At 38.3% G+C, this 13408-nt stretch overlaps 1 protein-coding gene across 2 annotated transcripts in view; it reads left to right on the forward strand.

Annotated features, from left to right (window-relative positions):
* Positions 1–13408, forward strand: part of LOC121526154 (glycerophosphodiester phosphodiesterase domain-containing protein 5-like) — an 81209-nt gene that overhangs the window by 34602 nt on the left and 33199 nt on the right. For both annotated transcript variants that reach the window (XR_005993290.1, XM_041812576.1), the window contains exons 3-4: positions 5767–5870; positions 13167–13260. Coding sequence is in view for 1 of the 2 variants with exons in the window: in XM_041812576.1 (XP_041668510.1) it covers positions 5767–5870; positions 13167–13260 (198 nt within the window). In the remaining variant the exon portion in view is untranslated. The remainder of the gene's footprint in view (positions 1–5766; positions 5871–13166; positions 13261–13408) is intronic.

Genomic DNA, 13408 nt, shown 5'->3' on the forward strand with positions numbered 1-13408 from the left:
TTTACAGTATGTGGTCAAAAACACTTGTGTAATACAGTTTTGTACTGGAATGTTACCTCTGGTGCACTTTCTTTGTTTTTTGCTGCATTACCAGTCTACAGGGTATAAAAGTTTACAAATGAATAGTAATTTCTGTAAGTTCTGAAGCATTGTTTTTACTAAACTGCTGGTAAACATGTAAGTTTAAGTAAATATCAACTTCAGTAATCTATATGTACTCATTTTTTTGCCTTTTACCCAAAACAATTACCAGTCTTATTTTACAGTAGGGCATGCAGGTTATTCTTTTAACACTGGTATTGGATCAGTATCGGTATCGGTCAACACCCAAAGCCCAGGTATCGGCATCGGTATCGGGACCAGAAAAGGTGGATCAGTGCATCCCTACATATAGTAGGTGTGCTTCTTTTGCACAGTGTCTCTGTTGGCCTGTCTGGGGATTTGACACAAGCTGTAAGCTGTAATGGATTGGCATGGTTTGACTTGAGCCCAACACTGCAGTGACTCCTATTGTAATGATGTTAACAACAGTTTTGTGTTTTAAGTGCTTGCTTGTTTTAAGTCCATGTTGATTCAAAGAAGTAAACTGTGGCATTAAACGAGGTCAGAAAGGCAGCTGTAAACACAGCACAGTATATCCATAGGCATCACTGCTAAAGCTAAGCTAAATCAATGATAAACGTGATATTTTCTACAAGTTGTACAAGTTGTAAATGCCAATACTAAGAAATGAGGTGTTAGTAGCAGCTTCACTCACTTCAGCAGGAGACAATTGAAACTTAAAACTACAGGTGCAGTTACAAAGAAGTGAACACATAGAGACTTATAAAATAGTTGTCTGTCATCTTATGCTCAATCTTAAGTAGAGTATGCTGTCACAGGTATTCTTTAGGAGGAAAATGGAGAGTTCTAACACCTGAATATGCAGTTTGGTGTGTTACCTCTTTTACTTTTGTTGCACAGTGATAGGATACTGTTACTGCAAAGGGCAAAGAAATACTGTAAATAACTGATATAAATTTGAGGCTGTATCAGTCAGTCCTAGTGTTTTTTATCCACTCTAAAAATACATTGCATCTTTTTCCTTCTTCACATCAAGTTTTGCTTGCAAATCGGATGCAAATTCAACGACATGGAATTGCCATTTGCACTTCTCAAAAAACTGAGCAAAAAAAGCATGTTTATTTTTCTTTTGTGCTTGAGGATGTATCTAAGCATGTTTTTGACCAGACATGTTCTCATGGAGTCAAAGAGAAGCTGTTAAACTGTGTCAAAAGATGAAGTCAACAGGGTTTACCAGTGTAAGTTCTGTGAAGAAGTTCTTCTTACCAGGAAAATGAACAAATTAATTTAGGTATCTGTAAGTAAATACATGTTTACTACCAATTCCATTGAGTCTACCCTGTGTTATCCATGTGTAAATTTACTGTAGTATTTTTATTGCTGTTTAGGAGGAGGTTGGTTAACTTGGAGGCAGTCACATCTGGCTGCAGATGTTTTGGAAGATATATTTTGATTGTAGCTGATCTTAACAGTTACTTGCTGTTTCTCTTTCAGTGTATTAACGGCGTGTTCGACCTTTTCCTTAATTTTCATGACTGCTCATTGTTTGTCTGTAACTTTGTCATTTGACTGTGCTGCTAATTGTGTTGGCCAGGACACTGTTGAAAAATAGATGTTTAATCTTAACTTATTTTTCCTGGTAAAAGAAAAAGTTTAATAAAAAAAAAACTTTAATGCACTGTGAGCACAGCTATAAGAATACTGGTCAAAGTTACAGTGGCAAGGAAGAACTTTTCTTTAATTGGTGTAATCCTTGAGCAGAATAAGACTCATCTCGTCAGATTTGTTGCTTAGGTGGTGAAAGTATAATCTATAGATAGGCAGGTAGATAGGTAGATAGGAAAATTCATTGTGATAATGATCATAGATGTAAGGCTTATTAGTGAAAGTTGTAGCTGTTGGAGCCATGCAAGAGCTACATCTGCAGGCCGTCTATGCCAGTAGTAACGGAAACATTATCTGTGATATTACCAGGAACAACTGTGCATGGTTATACTGGCACTGGCAACTACAATATAATGACAATGGGGGGGGGGGGGGGGGGGTGTTAAATTATTAATAAGATATTTTAAAAACCAGAGCAGAAGCTAAAGAAACACAACATTTAATTCTTGAGACTTTGTTAGAGAAACATTTAATTATTAATCACTTATGCTGCTTTTATTGTGTGTCACAGCTTGCTTCGATCAGAATACTCCACAGAGAAGGACATCTGGAATGAAGGGTGGGGGTGGTTGTGAACAATGTCCCCTCTCAGAATCAAGGTCAGAACTCCCAGGTGTTTCCAGGTAGTCATTATGGTTCATGGGAACCGGGGTCAATGCTCTCATCAATGAAAAGGGGGAAGCTGTAAACACTAAGAGCTGCCTCCCACAGACACAGGGATCGACTGTCACTGGAATTAGTGGCACAGTTGAGTGTGGGCGATTATGGAGAAAAAAATGTCATGATTAATTTAATGGATCATGGTTTTGAATTTATCAAAGTTCTTTTTGGTTCCCATTTTTAAGGCTAACCTTTTAAGCAGTTCTATGTAGGACAGTTTTGAGTACTACTTTTTCAGGACTAAATCCCAAGTTTTGGATTCATTTTTATCACCGCTCCACCAATCCAGAAGGGAAGGCGGTGAATGTGGGTAGATCTATACAGGTAGAATGCAGTTCCTCTGGTATATCAGCTTTTGCAGATTGCCCATAGATTTCATCTCTTCAAGATTAAGTAGTCCTAATGTGCACCCCTACCTGGTCTATGCCCATTAGTACCTAGATGAAAAGGGGCATGTTGCCCCCAAACTCAGCAGAGTTGAACATTGTTGTGTCAGTACATTGATTTTCCTTGGGTGCTTGTATTGAGCACAATTTTAACTGTGCATGGGAACAGTCTGACTGATAGGGCCAGTCACCGTCTCTATTACTCTTTGTCAGGATGGACTTTCTATCTTAAAAGTCTATTTTGTAAAAAGATAGATGCCCTGTTTACTCATTTGTTGCCCATAGTATCTGAAACAAGAGCACCTTCTCACATAATGATGATTTTTATCTCACTTCTTAAAAAAACAGTATTTCATAGGCTGTGTCCAAATATGACAGTGGATTTAATCAGGATATCCCAGACTCAGTTGCCTTCTTTGTTCAGCCATGCTCTATTATGCCATGCAACCATGCCCAGAAATTTAATATGCCATCCTGATTTCCATATTAAGTCTGACCCCAAGCCTCAGTGTTGAAATGTGGATAAGCTTTTAAAACAAGCTGGAGGTCATAACATGACTGCAGGGTGAAGATTTTGATCATGTCATGATGCAAAACCTCCATATTTAGCATTTGGTATGTGTAGGGTTCTGAGAGTGAGACCAGATATCAGCAGGTCAGGGGGATTGTCTTACCTGTCTTATCTGCTGGATGAGGCAATAATCATCTTATCCTTGGTGAACAATATAGAGCAGTGAAACTGATGAAGTGTCTTTATCTTAACACTAAAGTCCACATCACTGTCATGAGGTTTTATCATTTTAAAATACAGAATATTATGTTCTGTCTCAATAAATACTCATCTGAAAAAAAAAATGCCATTTGTTGGGTTCTGGGAACTAAAAGATACATCTTCAAGTTTCTTGTTCTGCTCAACCACAAGTCCAAATATTAAGACGCAGACTCCTAAATGATGCAGAAAAAAGCAAGTCCTGTCACTTTAAGAGCTGGAATCTTTGAATGCTCTATATTGAAGTTGGCTTCCGTTTTCAGAAATGACAATCATTTTTAACATTAAAAGGGCTGTGTCTGCAGCCAGTGCTTAAAGCACAGGTAGCACTTGCAACTTCAGTTTCAAAGCATTTCTCCCAGGCATTTATTATTGCGTTATTACAAATATTGACTTCTGCTTTCCATCATGGTATTCACACATTTACTTTTGAATTGGAAATATCAACAAAAAAATATGAAAACAGTGTAAAGGAATCCTGTCCTAACATAATTAGCAGCAGTAGACTGGAAGCCTTTACTCTTGAAAAGACAAGGCAGATAATTTTTTTGTTCCACTGTTATCAGACATCCTGCCCCTTCTTGATTTTGACTGGCCAGTTTGGAAGAAGCAACATTGATGCTGTTCTACAAGTTAAACTGTTTTCAACCAAAGTGCTTGTTAGTGCAGCAACAAAAACAGCTGCTGCTGAGGTCTTTTTTCCATTTAGGTCTCTGAGCGCTGAAAATGCTGGATTATGTCTGCTTTCTATTGAAAAGGCGGTACAGGCTCTACTTCTCTGAGCAGCCACCAGATGACTCAGCCAGGCAGCGAGACCTCACACCTGTCAATCGCAACAATTTACTAATGATGAATCTACAGATAATAGATCTCACAGAAACTTGTGTGATTAAATGTGACTTCAGAAGGAAACAAACACTTAAATTTTAGGATGATAGACTTTGTCAGCTGGCTTTCAGCACTAATGCATTGTCTTTGCTGGTCTTCTTTTAAAATATTTTACTTGGCTCTGGGTTCACCGCCATGTTTGTTCACTGTAAAAGCAAACAACATGCAAACGTAAAACATGTTTGATTTTTACAATTCAAGATAAGGGAGGCTTCGACCTCCCTGATCTCAACCCCCTCCAAGTATGTTGGGAGTTGGTGGGGGTCATCTGGTTTAAAGCTGGCTTAAGCTGAAATTTGACCACTGACTGACTTCAAATTACATTTTATGTAACTCTATCTTGATTGTTTTGATAAATGCTTGCCTTTATTTGACCAAAAGTCAAACTGTCCTTGAGATTATTACAACTTAGACAACTGCTATAACTAAAGTTGCAATTCAAAAAAGTTTTTTTTGTAATTTAATTCAAAATCAAAGTCTCATATATCCTACATACATTACTCATGAAGTGAAATATGTTGTTTTAATCTCGATGATCAGAGGTTGCAGTTCTTGATGAACCAATGACATTTTAGCCAACCTATACAGCAGCAGCTCGGTTCTCTCTGGTTTGCTGAATTTTCTTTAATGAATTAGTTACTGGTTATGCTTTATGATGGGTCATCAGGTTCCCATCAGACTCCCCCTTAAATCCTGGTTGTGTTTAGGGCTTGCCAATAAATATAGAATTGTCTAAGTAAGGGCCTACTAAGTAAGTAGGGCCAAATTACCAAATATCCCCAGAGTGGTTAATTATTTCTGTATTCATGGACAGAAGGGCCTTTGGGTGTGTTCCAGTGTCTTCATCTGAAAATATAACCAATTTCAAAGTTGCTCTAGTGTTAAAGTGTTAAGCCAGAGAAGAATAGTGTGAGTCTGCTTTTATTAAAAGTAATTCCTGGTTAATGAGCAAAGTGGTGTAGGGAATATCCTCTGCTACGGCCAGTGGCCAGGATGACACTGTGTTCTCAGTGCTGCTAATAAAATTTAACTTCTTGTGAACTCTATATCTTCTATATATATAGAAGAAAAGTTAAATAAAAATGCTGTACCACCAGTCCCACACATGTGGCATAATGCCAGAGTATGTTTATAATACATTTGTTTCCTGTTTTGGCAGCATTCAGAGCTGCTCTCTCTCATTATCATTGCATGAATCCGTGGATTTACATTTAATACCATAAAATGAAATAAAGCCTTCATCTTGTCATTTGACTAATTCTGACAAATCCACAATAGAGTTAATTGAATGTATTCATCTTTGTGTGATTGTATGTGTCTGTTTTTCATGCTTAGTGGGAGCTGCTGTGGTCCCTCATCCTCCTCTTTACCTTCTGTCTGCTGCTGGTCTGGTTCTACTTCTGGTGGGAGGCACATAACGACTACAATGAGTTCAACTGGTGAGTACACAATTAATTAGAGAATGTGACAGCACAGAATTAGACAAACAGAAGCACGGGAAAAACAACCAAACTATATGAAACAGTGTACAAATATATACATATACATATATATGGTATCAAAAAAACCACATACAGTGCATCTGGAAAGTATTCACAGCACTTCACTTTTTCCACATTTTGTTATGTTACAGCCTCATTCCAAAATGGATTCAATTCATTTTTTCCTCGAAATTCTACACACAACACCCCATAATGACAATGTGAAAAAAGTTTTTTTTTTTTTTTTAATTTTTGCAATTTTAATAAAAATAAAAAACTAAGACATCAAATGTACATAAGTATTCACAGCCTTTGCTCAATACTTTGTTGATGCACCTTTAGCAGCAATTACAGCATCAAGTCTTTTTGAGTATGATGCCACAAGCTTGGCACACCTCTCTTTGGGCAGTTTCACCCATTCCTCTTTGCAGCACCTCTCAAGCTCCATCAGGTTGGATGGGGAGCGTCGGTGCACAGCCATTTTAAGGTCTCTCCAGAGATGTTCGATCGGGTTCAAGTCTGGGCTCTGGCTGGGCCACTCAAGGACATTCACAGAGTTGTCCTGAAGACACTCCTTTGATATCTTGGCTGTGTGCTTGGGGTTGTTGTCCTGCTGAAAGATGAAGCGTCGCCCCAGTCTGAGGTCAAAAGCGCTCTGGAGCAGGTTTTCATCCAGGATGTCTCTGTACATTGCTGCATTCATCTTTACCTCAATCCTGACTAGTCTCCCAGTTCCTGCCACTGAAAAACATCCCCACAGCATGATGCTGCCACCACCATGCTTCACTGTAGGGATGATATTGGCCAGGTAATGAGCGGTGCCTGGTTTCCTCTAAGCATGACGCCTGGCATTCATGCCAAAGAGTTCAATCTTTGTCTCATCAGACCAGAGAATTTTCTTTCTCATGGTCTGAGAGTCCTTCAGGTGCCTTTTGGCCAACTCCAGGTGGGCTGCCATGTGCCTTTTACTAAGGAGTGGCTCCCGTCTGGCCACTCTACCATACAGGCCTGATTGGTGGACTGCTGCAGAGATGGTTGACCTTCTGGAAGGTTCTCCTCTCTCTACAGAGGATGGTTGGATGGTTGGATGGTTGACCTTCTGGAAGGTTCTCCTCTCTCCACAGAGGACCACTGGAGCTCTGACAGAGTGACCATCGGGTTCTTGGTCACCTCCCTGACTAAGGCCCTTCTCCCCTGATCGCTCAGTTTAGACGGGTGGCCTGCTCTAGGAAGAGTCCTGGTGGTTCTGAACGTCTTCCATTTACAGATGATGGAGGCCACTGTGCTCATTTGAACCTTCAAAGCAGCAGATTTTTTTCTGTACCCTTCCCCAGATTTGTGCCTCTTGACAATCCTGTCTCGGAGGTCGACAGACAATTCTTTTGACTCCATGCTAGGTTTGTGCTCTGACATGCACTGTCACCTGTGGGACCTTATATAGACAGATGTGTGCCTTTCCAAATCATGTCCAATCAACTGAATTTACCACCCCAATGAAGTTGTAGGAACATCTCAAGGATGATCTGTGGAAACAGGATGTACCTGAGCTCAATTTTGAGCTTCGTGGCAAAGGCTGTGAATACTTTTTTCACATTCTCATTAAGGGGTGTTGTGTGTAGAATTTTGAGGGAAAAAATGAATTTATTCCATTTTGGAATGAGGCTGTAACATAACAAAATGTGGAAAAGTGAAGCACTGCGAATACTCTCTGGATGCACTGTGTATGGGACATCTCTGGGTCCATATATAATTTATATCTCACCTCTGGACATCTGTCCAGTCAGCAGTCTTCCCCATGATTGTGTAGGCTACTGATCCAGACTGAGAACCATTTGAAGGCTCAGGAAACCTTTGCAGGTGTTTTGAGTTAATTAGCTGAATAGGGTGTGACAGCAAGAGTCTCCATATTAAACTTTTTCACAATATTCTATTTTTCTGAGATACTGAATTTGGGTTTTCATTACCTGTAAGTTATAATCATAAATTTGAATAAATAAACACTTCAATTATATTAATCTTAGTGTAATGAATCTATAAGATGTATGAGTTTCACTTTTTAATTAAAGTACTTAAATAAACCAGCATTTTGATGTTATAATTTATTGATATGTACCTTTATATATATATTTTTTCCTTTTTAAACTTAAAAGTTTTATGTCAATTAGTTCTTCTTTTACAGTCGAACATCAAGAACAATCACTGGTTATACCAGCCATGATGACCCTTCCTTTTTAGATAATACTGATGACCTTCCAGTCATAAGTCTCTTTATAACTGCAAATCAAATTCCTTTTTAATCTTTTCAATCACAGGATTGAAATTTATATCTGCACTTTTGTTTATATTTTTTTCATATCTTTATACCAAATAATGAAAAAAAACATTTGTTTAGGAATACAACAAATTGTATTTGGCTTGCCTTTTAGGTCAAAGAGGTCAGATTTTTAAACATTAACTGTTAAACCAGAAATGAGATCACACTGTGGCCAAATAGATGTCACGATAATGTTTGGTAAGTGAGTAACTTCTGTCTGCATCTGTTGTTGTTTTTTTTCTAAATCAATGTTTTAATCTGTCCTCTGCCTTAATAGCCCCAACAGATAACCAGCCAGCCATCAACAGATTATGCCATTACATAACTGAGATTACTTATCTAGTATTTTTATTCTGTTAATGGTTAAGCCATTCAACTTTTATGCAAGCCCAACTTTATTTGACTAAAAAATGAAAGGCCACCAAAAGTACACCACTGCAAAGGTTGAAAACTGGTGTCTGGCATGCCACTTAGGAAGCAGTGGTTGGTGCTACAGTTACAGTGGTACGTCAGTATTACAGGGACAAGTGCCATTTATTTAGTGGTGTGTTTCTTCCAGAACAATTGTTAGGAATGCTTGTTTCTAATTTTTATGGAATATCTGTGGTGACAGTAAATTCATAAACTTATACTTGCCAGTGATACCAAAAAGTTCATACCAGAACTTATCTCAGCTAAAAAAATTTGTATAGCCTCTGTAGCAAGTCATATAATCAACATCAGAAAGTGCAATCCTGAATGGTAATTGGTAAATGGCATTGAGCTGGTATAGCCCTTTTTCAGCCATCTGACTTCTCAAAGCCGTTTTTTTTGTACTGCAGATCATACTTACCCCTTCACATTTATTCTCTCTTCTAGAGCTGGGCAATTAATCGAAAATAAGATTAAATCACAATATGCCCTGCTGCAATTTTTGAAATCGCAGAAGGTGCAATATTTCTTTGACATGAAGTTTGAGTCAAAATACCAGTTGTAAAATTTTTTGCAGCAGAAATGTTATGCATGACATATCATGCAACCATTCAGGTGCCATATTTTGGAATAGTCTACATAAGATCCTATCTTCTTCATTTTTGTACTTATTTCTTATTTAAGAATATGAATGACAAAACCCCTTCAACAGAACAATTAATATCCAATTTGAAATATGAGTAAAAATCATCAGAATTAGATATATTTTAATAATTGTTTAGTCCTTGTTTAAGAATTAAAATAAAGTTAAGAAATAATCACATATCAAACCACAATTGCAATATTGGGGAAAAAAATCACAATTAGATTGTCTTCCAAAATCGTTCAGCCCTACTCTCCACATTCACAAACTGACACCAAAAGCTGCTTTGTAGAGTGGCCATCACTATTCACTAATCCCATTCAAACAAATCTATACATATTTACATGCCATTGCTCAGCAGTGGGAGCAAATTGGGGTTAGTTGTCTTGCCCAAGAACTCGTCAACATGTGACTGCAGAAGCTGCACATTGAATCATGTATGCCACTGGTGAGGCGCCATGTGCCTGTGTGACTACACGCTAGTCATACAGTCAGACATCTATGCCATTCATAAATATTTATGAATATGCCAATTAAAATGGCTAACATGTTGGTAGCCTAAATATTTCATCAAGGTGAGAATGATTCAGGTGATAACAATTTCTGCTACCCATTATTTTGACTGAATACAATGGCAAGGCTAACTGTATTAACTAAGATTAGTTTTGCTTCTACATCAAGCAGAGATTTATGAAATTACTTAACTGTCCATCACCGAGCCACCAAATAGACTTTCAATACAAATGAAAAACAGACCAGAGGAAGTTGGTCCCTGGTCTCACTTTGTTGTAATTACAGTGCATTTAGAAACTATTCAGACCCCCTTCACTTTTTTTCAATTCTAAGTTGTAGCCTGATGCTACAGTAAAAAAATATAATTTCTATTCTCATCAATCTACACTCAAGTACCTCATCATGACAAAGTGAAGATAGGATTTTGTAAAGGATTGTAATAGGATTTTGTAAGTTTTGCAAATGTATTTAAAAAAAAAAAACTAAAATATCACATTGACTTAAATATTCAGACCCTTTGCAAAAACACTTGAAATTTAGTTCAGGTTCCATCAATTTCTCTCAATCCTTGCTGAAATGTTTCTACACATTGCTTGAAGTCCACCTGTGCTAAATTAAATAAGTTGGACATGACTTGGAAAGGCCACACCTCTGTATAGAAGGCCTCAGCTGACAATGCATATCTGGGCAAAAACCAAGCTATGAGCTTAAAGGAGCTGCCTGCAGAGCTCAGAGACGGGGTAGTTTTAAAGCACTGATCCGGGGAAATCTATGACAAATTTCTGATCCACTGATGGTTTTGAAGAGCACAGTGGCCTCTGCCACAACAAGGACTCTTCCCAGAGATGGTCGCCCGGCCAAACCGAGTGATTGGGTCTGAAGGCCGTTTGTCAGGGAGGTTACCAAGAACCTAATGGTCACTCTGACTGAGTGCCACTGGTCTGGGCTAGGTCAAAACGGCTAGACAGAAGCCTCAGGTCAGTGTTGAAAGCCCCCTTGGCTTTCACATGGAGGTTTTTGCAAACTCCAAATAAATTTAAACATGTAAAACAAAATTTACATGTCACAATTCTTACATACCACTAAAGCTCCACCACCTGCCACTGCTTCCAAAGTGCCAAGCCAGACACCACTTTCAGGTCTGGCCATCACTCCAAAAGTAAGCCTTATATTAATCTTTAAAGTGCTATAAACATGTCTTCTTTTTCATGTTTCAATGCAAAACCTGGTGTTGATTTGTCCCTAAAAATATCTGTTTATTACAACATGTGAAGCTGAATTTCAGCAATCATTTACTCTGAGAAAATAAAAGAACTAAAGTAGTGAATATCAAACAAATGCAAACAATAATGTAACATTCATGTAAGAAGTTTGAGTATCTTGCAATCTTGGGTGAGACAGACATTATCTGTCAGTTATTTTTTACCGTAAATTGTTTTAGTTTTTCTTGATAAATAATCAACCACAAAAGGGTTGCAGCTGTGTCTCATAATGACGTGTGTCTTTCTCTCCATCCTCCTTTCTCCTCCCCCCTCTCTTTCTGCTCTAAGTAACCTCTAACAATCTGTCACTGCTATAACATTCTTCTCTTGTGTTCCTCTGTTTTTCTCCTTACATTCCTGTGTCACATTTTTTTCTTTCATATTTCCGTTCCCACTGAGAACTCTTTCACTCGTTTCCTATATCCAAACTTCCAACGTATTCCAATTTTTAACCAGCTACCTCACCCAAGTTAATTCCCCTCTGGAGGTCATTTTTGGTGAACAGGCATGTGCCTCTTTTTTACAGTGATGTACACATTTCCCTCCTGTCACAGATAATCATGGAAAGGACATGCCCTTTACATGTTCCAGTGATTTAGCAGCAGGGAGTTTCTTACTCCACCTGCAGTCTAAATGTATTCACAAAGGGCTGGTAGCATCTGCTCTAAGTGATCCTGCTGTGGCACTGTGCCAGTTGAATCACTGATAAGGCTCTGTATGTTTAGTAATTAGGGCTGTGGGACTCAGCTGTCACATCTAAACACACATTTGCTCTTGTTCACTTGTCTCTGCACTGCAGCCGGAAACGTCTTGTTTGCCTATGTGTTACTGTACATCATGTCTCAAAGCAAATGTTTACAGAAGAGTTGGTTGTGTTAGTTGTCAAGCTGATATGTATCTTTTTTTTTTTTTTTTTTTTTTTTTAAACAGGCTATTGGTTAGGATTTATTTAAAGAAAACAGACATATATGTGTAAAATAAGACATTGTAGCTGGAATAGATTGTTTCTTGTTTCAAAAAACGGTTTTTGACCTAGCAACTGCACAAGCAACCCACAAGACTCACCAAGTATTGTTCTTGTGTCGATATCTTCTTATTAATTGTTGTTGGCATCTAAAATACAGCTGTAGTAAGCCTGTATGTGTCATTCTTCTCCCTCGGGTCATTGCAGTTCATTGGTCATATGTTACAGAAATGGCAAAACCATCCAAATTGCACAGGCCTTACATATGGTTTTTAAGGTGGAAGCATGCCAGTGTTTCTTCTGGTCTTAAAGGTGAATGGGTGCAAATATTGAACCTTGTCTAAATTGACTCAGAGGCACCAGCAGTTTCTTTATAAGCTTGTGGCTAAGTGTCCCAGTATTTTATGTAGAAATCGGCTTCCAATACAATGAATGAAGGCCAGTTAGTGACAAGAAGAGGGGCTAGTGATGACTCTAACAGCTTTCCTCCCTCATTTAACATGAACATGTTTCTAAAGTAAAGTGTAATGTACTATTTTGAAAATGAACATTGTGGGGTACTATTTATATTTATTGAAATGACCACTTAGTTCAAGAAGATGTGATGAGTGAAGCTGGACAACTGTAAATAAACCACGCTTTTTGCAGATTACATTAGGGGACAAGGAGGCTGTTAATCCATGCCAGTAGCATCTATACTACCAAATCTATCCAGATGAAAGCATCCCAGAGCATCTCTGTATAAAGTCTGAGCTTTCAGTCATCAAATCATCTTCAGTCTACAGTGATATGTCTTCACACTTTGCATTTAGAATTACAACTTGTTGTCCAAATGCCCTGCACAGATGTTAATGCCGGTATTAACAAGCCCATAGAAACCTCACGTTGAATGAAAACTACACAGAGACACCATAGGAAGTGTGTTTAAGTGTCAAATGAGCATAAATCCCTGTTTTAAACATCCTGAATATCATTGTTAGATACAAGTAACATGTCTTTGCTTTGACTGAAACCAAAATTTATGGTAATAGCTCTTTGATCCATCAAATATTCAGCAAATCCTCCAACTCTTTAAATCAGTATGTGATTGCACAAGACAGGGGAGCTCCCAGTGAGTGAAATGTCATTCATCCTTTTGTTCCTGCAGGTTCCTCTACAACCGCTCTGGGGAGTGGAGTGATGGCACTGTTCCCATCCTGGCCACCACTGCTGCTGGCTTCACCTATATTGCATTTTTAATGGTGAGTCCTGCAGCAGTTATTCCCTGCTGAGGTGTTGGACATGATGTAACCATTATGACAGTGAATAGTTGTGATTCTGGTAGCAGATGTTTTGAACTGTTTTGTTTACAGCATTAATAACCAGTTTATGGTAGTTGTAATAGTTGTG

This window comes from Cheilinus undulatus, linkage group 2, assembly GCF_018320785.1.
Source record: "Cheilinus undulatus linkage group 2, ASM1832078v1, whole genome shotgun sequence".
Lineage (NCBI taxonomy): Eukaryota > Metazoa > Chordata > Actinopteri > Labriformes > Labridae > Cheilinus > Cheilinus undulatus.